Below are 1,022 nucleotides of genomic sequence, written 5' to 3'. Positions count from 1 at the left end.
GAGGCTCTCAGCTTGTCTGGTTCATGCTTTTACCTTTTTCGTTCTGATCAATGTGGTGCTAGCTGAGTACGAACCATATACACCCAACTACAAAGAAACTCCCTACAAGAAACCAGTTGTGGAGGTTATTGCCGACATAAATCTTCCCAAAGTTTACCCATCACCGCCACCACCTGCTTACGTGGCTCCTGTTGTTTATCCATCTCCATCACCACCTCCTCCAGCTTACGTCGCTCCCGTAGTTTACCCATCTCCATCACCACCACCACCAGCCTACGTCGCACCCGTAGTTTATCCATCGCCATCACCACCACCACCAGCTTACGTCGCTCCCGTAGTGTACCCATCTCCATCACCACCACCACCGGCTTACGACACTCCCGTAGTGTACCCATCTCCATCACCACCACCTCCAGCTTATGTAGCTCCTGTAGTGTACCCATCACTGTCACCACCACCTCCTGCTTACATTGCTCCTGTTGTTTACCCATCTCCATCACCACCACCACCAGCTTACGTCGCCCCCAAGTACGAAGCACCAAAGTACACACCTAATTACGTCGCTCCCAAGTACGAAGCACCAAAGTACACTCCTAAATACGTCGCACCCAAGTACGAAGCACCAAAATACACTCCTAAATACGTCGCACCCAAATACGAAGCACCAAAGTACACTCCTAAATACGTCGCTCCCAAGTACGAAGCACCAAAATACACTCCTAATTATGTCGCGCACAAGTACGAAGCACCAAAATACACACCTAAATACGTCGCTCCCAAGTACGAAGCACCAAAGTACACTCCTAAATACGTCGCTCCCAAGTACGAAGCACCAAAATACACTCCTAATTACGTCGCTCCCAAATACGAAGCACCAAAGTACACTCCTAAGTATGTCTACGCATCTCCACTACCACCAGCTTACGTCGCCCCTAAGTACGAAGCACCAAAGTACACTCCTAAGTACGTCTACGCATCTCCACCACCACCAGCCTACGTCGCCCCCAAGTACGAAGCACCAA

The 1,022-nt window shown here is 50.0% G+C and overlaps 1 protein-coding gene across 1 annotated transcript in view; it reads left to right on the top strand.

The window, feature by feature from the left end:
- LOC113332173 (arp2/3 complex-activating protein rickA-like) overlaps positions 1-1,022 on the top strand; it is a 25,827-nt gene that overhangs the window by 1,114 nt on the left and 23,691 nt on the right. Inside the window, exon 2 of the mRNA XM_026578822.1 lies at positions 63-478. Coding sequence (XP_026434607.1) covers positions 63-478 — 416 coding nt within the window. The remainder of the gene's footprint in view (positions 1-62; positions 479-1,022) is intronic.

Source organism: Papaver somniferum, unplaced genomic scaffold, assembly GCF_003573695.1.
Source record: "Papaver somniferum cultivar HN1 unplaced genomic scaffold, ASM357369v1 unplaced-scaffold_13, whole genome shotgun sequence".
Taxonomy (NCBI): Eukaryota; Viridiplantae; Streptophyta; class Magnoliopsida; order Ranunculales; family Papaveraceae; genus Papaver; species Papaver somniferum.
Note: the sequence above shows the minus strand (reverse complement) of the source record. Positions and strands in the feature narration are given on the sequence as shown.